This window comes from Camellia sinensis, chromosome 2 (genome assembly GCF_055761805.1).
Source record: "Camellia sinensis isolate YWXY chromosome 2, ASM5576180v1, whole genome shotgun sequence".
In the NCBI taxonomy this organism is placed as follows: Eukaryota; Viridiplantae; Streptophyta; class Magnoliopsida; order Ericales; family Theaceae; genus Camellia; species Camellia sinensis.
Window position 1 is genome coordinate 168,623,328 of NC_138962.1, and position 6,000 is coordinate 168,629,327.

The window sequence follows — 6,000 nt, forward strand, 5'->3', positions numbered from 1 at the left end:
ATATTGTGGTCAGGGGTTTACTATGAGAAAGAATAATAGCTTTGCACAAAATGTCTTCTTGAATAATAATGTTTGCATGCACAAACGGCGAGAATAGAGGAGCTTCAGTGCGAAATAGAATAGATGGTTTATAGAGATTGTTTTCTTGAGTCACAGCTTCAATACTTGTGAGAGAGGAGACTCAAGTGCGAGATAGAAATGAGGGTTTGTAGAGGGTGTCTTTTCGGGTCACGATTTTAGTATTTGTGTGTGTGTGAAAGTAAGTGATTAAGGTGAGAGTGATCTCTTAGTTTCTAACGACATTTTAATAAAGAGAAATAATTAGTGATAAAATATTTTCGTCTCAAACTCATATGTTCGTTGCCTAATCAACAAAAATACAAAAACAACGTTGTGTGGGGATGAAGAATTTATTGGTGATGAAATATTTTTGTCTCCTTCAACTTAACCTTATGAGACGAAAATATATTCATCGCACAATCACTCAAAATGCAACACGACACATGAAGAATTTATTAACAACGAAATATTTTCGTCTCCCAAAACATATCCTTCCGAGACAAAAATATGTTTGTCGCCTAATTAACAAAAAGATAAAATGAGCATGAAGAGTTTATTGGTGACGAAAATATTTTTGTCTCCCATAACTTATCCTTCCCAGCCAAAAAATATATTTGTCACCAAATAAATAAGAAAACGAAACGACATCGTCTAATAAGTTTCGAATTTAATGGTGACGAATTCCTTTTGTCTCAAAAAACTTTAAAATTTGTGACAAAAATGTTTGTCTCCAATGAGCTAAAATAATTGGCGCCAACAAGAAAAAAAATTGGAGCCTCTTTTTTTTTCTGATGAATTTATTTTTTCGTCTCCTACAGTTTTGAGAAGAATTAAAAGAAACGAAAAAAGTAATATTTGGTCATGTTTGGGTTACATTCTAAAACGAAAATAAATTTTATCACCAAATTTTAAAAATTAATTATTGAAAACTCCATACTAAACAAGATAATGTTTTCTATTAATTTTGAAAATTACAAATTTTTTATTATTTGTTTCTCTGTATTTTTTCTCACAAAAAAAATAGCTACATTAATTATCTTTCTTTTTTTTTTTTTTTGTGGAGAGAGGTTTTGACCTTTGATTTTTCAGAAATGGGTGTTCTAGACCGAAAGGGTAGAGTTGGTTCAGACAATGAGAAAAAGTGCTTGCATACATAGGGTGCCTTATTGGATAATAGCTTCAATGCTGGCATGCACGAAGGGCTTAAGTGTGAGACAGAAGAGAGGGGCTTTTGCACGAAATAGAAGAAATGGTTTATAGAGTGTCTTCTTGAGTCACAACTTCAATACTTGTGAGAGAGGAGTAGACTCAAGTGCGAGAGAGAAATGAGGGTTTGTAGAAAGTGTCTTCTTGGGTCATGACTTCAAGGTCCGTGTACATGAAAATGAGTGATAAGCGTCAGAGTGTATCTCTTGGGGTCACCGTTTCAATGCTTCGAAACACAAAACCATGGCATTTTAATAAAGAGAAATGATTAGTGATAAAATATTTTTGTATCCTTCAATACCAGAACAAAGAATTTATTATTGGTGATGAAATATTTTTGTCTTCCACAACTTAACTTTATGAGATGAAAAATATATTTGTCACGCAATCAATTAGAATTTATTAGTGACGAAATATTTTCGTCTCCCACAACTTATTCTTCTGAAACAAAAATATATTTGTCGCCTATTTAATAGAAAGATGAAATGATATTGTCTGCATGATGGAGTGTTTATTGGTGACGAAATATTTTCGTCTTCCTTAACTTATCATTCCCAGGCAAAAATATATTTGTCGCCTAATAAATGGAAATATGCAACGACATCTTTTAATAGGTATGGAATTTATTGGCGACGAATTACGTTCGTCACAAAAAAAAAATATATTTTGTGACAAAAATGTTCGTCTCTAATGAGCTAAAATAATTTGCGCCAATGCAAATGAAATTGGCGCCTCATTTTTGCACACGAAATTTTGTTTTCGTCTCCTATACTTTTGAGAAAAATTAAAACAAACGACAAAATTAATATTTCGTCATCTTTGGCTTAAATTTTAAGATAAAAAAAAATTCGTCACCAAATTTTGTCACAATAGCCTAGATTTCTTGTATTTTTTTATTGATTTTAAGCATTTGGTGACGAAATTTGGTTTTCCTCTCTAAAAATAATACATTTGGAGACGAAATTATTTCCTCTCTAAATTTTTTTACAATGGTGATGACAAATTTCATCTCCAAAATGGCGCCAAATCTTCCACCAAATTTTCGAAGGGCGGGAAATTGTTTTGTGACAAAAAATAAAATTTAGAGACGAATAAAATTTTCGTCACCTATTGTTTTATTTGATTTTAAGCATTTGGTGACAAAATTTGGTTTTCGTCTCTAAAAATAGTACAATTGGAGGCGAAATCTTATTTTCATCACTAAAACATGTATATTTGGAGACGAACTATTTTTTCGTCACGCGTTTTTGTCACCATAGACCTTTATTGTTGTAGTGCATCCCTCGAGCTCAAGAATGGCTGCTCGAGCGCACGATAGCTTGAGCGTGGGAAACACCGTACGAGTGCAAAATACATTCTCTCAGTAGTTTTGCAGACATGTAAAAGTACTGAAAATTCACAAAGCCTGCTCGAGCACAAGAATGGCCGCTCAAGTGGAGGAGTAAAATCCTTGGCAACAAAAGTCTAAAAACCAAGCTACCAACCTATTCCAAACGCAATCAATACAACCCGATAGCCACACTCAAGAAAGCATAGGGGAAAGAGACATGAATAACAATACGAAGCCATGAAATCCGAGTCTAGAATAACGAATGGGTTGGGTCTGAACCAGAACTGCTATAACCATATTAGTGGCCATAGGCTTTCAACCTTTGTAACTCTAGTCCTAATGACTAGAGTTGATGGCCTTGGTTAATGGCATTTGATAGCCCTACTGATGTATAGCCTTCATGGCTAGGGATTCTCCTACTTGTATAAATAGAGGCCTTTCTCCTCCAACTTGGGAGAATAATTTTGGAGAGATGTTTGATGGAAAAAGGAGATGATGTTTTGAGATAAAAAGTTGGAGATAGTTTTTTACACCAATTTTTTTTTCCTATCTTTTTTTGGTTGCCTCTTCTTGGTTCTTGTTAGAGAGAGTATGTCCATTGTCAAGTTCACCGAAGCTATTCAGAATGTGCTTCTGTATTAGCTGGTTTTGACCATCATATCCTGGGAGACAGAGGTCAACGTACCTCCAGCATCTATTGGGCGGTGAATCTGTTTTAAGGAAACTGTCTAGTGTAGGCTTCGGTTTCTTTTTTTCTTATCATTTGTTCTTAAATTTTTCAATATTTAGTTTACAAAGATGAGTTCTAATCTTTAGTTCTCCATATTAATAATTTGTTCTATTAGTAATGCAATCTAATTATCTTTTAAAATTGCCCAATGTTGAACGGAAGATGAAAGCAATACATATATGCGTTGTACCACACCAAAAAAAGTTTTGCCTTCAGAGCAAGAGTTGGCCATATCACAAAGCACAAGGTTAAGACTATGACAACCACACAGCGTATAGAATGCTCTAGGATTTACTTGAAGTACTCTTGGTTGAACACCTTTGTTTTTGCCTTTCATGTTAGAGCCATTGTCATATCCTTGCCCTCTTAAGTCACCAATATCAAGTTGAAGGTTAACTAATGCTTCTTGAAGTTTATCAAAAAGTCCCATCCCCGATGTATCATCCACATTCAAGAATTCGAAAAAAAACTCTTTCACTTTAATTGGACTTGTTGAAACATCCACGCATCACACAACAAGAGACATTTGTTCTTGATGGCTTATATCCGGTGTACAATCAAGTATGACCGAAAAGTATTTTGCTAGTCTGATTATCGACAAAATTGCACTTTTGACTTCCCTGGCCAACATTTGTATCACCTCATTTTGAATTTTGTGACTCAAATAATGGTAATGAATCTCACCCTTTTCTATCTGCCGCAAGTGTTGTTCCATCGTTGGATCAAACTCGCGAATTATTTCAATTATGCTTAAAAAAAGTCCATTGCTCTCTTCATAAATCTTCTCATGGCTTCCACGAAAAGGCAAATTATTCTTGGCAAGTGTTTTCACAACTACAATTATCATCAATAAAACCCATCTCAAGTGCTCTCTTTCTTTGTTATCTTGTTCTTGTATACTTTTATCTATTGTTTGATGCTTTCCCAATCTTTCCTCCAACTCAATCCATTTGCTCATGCAAGTAATGTGCTCGTTACCACTTTCATGGCCTTTAAGTCTCTCACCAATATTTCTCCAGTCTTTAAATCCTTCGGTAGCCAATTGAGTCTTATTTTCCTCTAGCTTAAACAACTTACAACAAAAGCAAAATACTCTATCTAAAAGTTTCGAGTATATCAACCATGTCCTATCAAATTTTTCTCCATTTGGTAAATGCCAAATGTAATGAACAGGTGAGAAATGCCTATGCCTAGAAGAATCATCCATAGGGAAGTTGAACTCACAATTTCTTCTCACAAGACCTTTTTCGACTAAAAAATCTCATAAATTCTGGTCAATTATTTTCCAAGTCCCTGGATCATCTATATTTGAATGCTCACATTCCGTATTCATCTCATCATCTTGATTGGCTTCTATACTTCCAAATTCCCCATTTCTTTCTTCATCGACCAAATTTTCATTCTCGTTATCCACCAAATTTTCATTCTCATTATTCACCAAAGTTTCAAATTCTTCAATATTCAAGTCTTCAACTGATTGTTCTATTTGTTTGTCACTTGTAAAGAATTTATCAATAGCTCCTCTTTGACACTTGACTAATTTTTCGACTCTTTGCTTCTTTTTCCTTTTTGTGAATCTAGATAGATAATTTCTTTTAAGAGTCATAATGAGCTGAGATCAAAATATTTTTTTAAATCAAAATTCAAAACAAGAGCACCACCACTTAACAAAATAAAAAAAATTTAAATTATGTGATGTGAACTATTAAACTTAAACAAATTCTTCTGGATGATGTAAATACCAATATTATAATAGCAATTAATTGTGCAAAAGACAAGACAAATATTTAATTAATTGAATAGAAAAAAAAAATTTACCCGTGCTTGCTGTGCTGAGATCAAAATATTTTACTTATTTGGGAACTCTTATTTTTCATGCTGCCAAACCAAGACAAAACAAGCAAAACCATTCCAATAGATGCATATGTACAAAAAAATATCAAATGGATAATCTAACAAGTATGAGAATTAAAGCTAGGAAACACCAAATCAAAGAAATAGATGAAAATCTATATTCATCTCTTGGGGAATAAGAGTAAATTAATACTCAAATCCGTGCTATTAATTACAAAGAGTAGATTGCTATCATTTCAAAAGGAAAGTCCTACAAAGTTTGTGAAAGCTCCATAGGACTTCTAAGAAAATAGGAAGGGGGAAGGGGGAAGGGGGAAGGGGGAAGGGGGGGAATACATATAACTCATCAAAAGTAGTTAAAGACTCATCTTCTTACTCATGAAATATGTATGTAAAATTCATTTACATGTTCAAAATTGGTCGAGAAAAGAGTTTTTAACACTTTTAATGAGGAAGTATTTATAACTTCAATTACATATTTATATCACATATTCTAAATATCACATATTTAATAAAGAAAATACAAGAAAATAAATGAGAAGAAATCTAAGGAACAATTTCCACAACCTAAGTATCACATATTTAATAAAGAAAGTACAATAAAATAAATAAGAAGAAATCTAAGGAACAGATGCTCAGCTTTCCACTTCCACTTCTACAACCTAAATATCACATATTTAATAAAGAAAATACAAGAAAATAAATAAGAAGAAATCTAAGGAACAGAGGCTCAACCTTCCACTTCCACAATCTAAATATCACACATTTAAAACAATAAAGAAAATACAAGAAAATAAATGAGAATATTGCAAAAATTCAC

The 6,000-nt window shown here is 33.0% G+C and overlaps 1 protein-coding gene across 1 annotated transcript; it reads right to left on the bottom strand.

Annotated features, from left to right (window-relative positions):
* Positions 1-3,834: 3,834 nt before the first annotated feature.
* Positions 3,835-4,533, bottom strand: LOC145819229 (uncharacterized). The gene has a single exon (XM_082913191.1). The coding sequence runs from the start codon at positions 4,531-4,533 to the stop codon at positions 3,835-3,837; it is 699 nt and encodes a 232-aa protein (XP_082769317.1).
* Between the last annotated feature and the right edge of the window lie 1,467 nt (positions 4,534-6,000).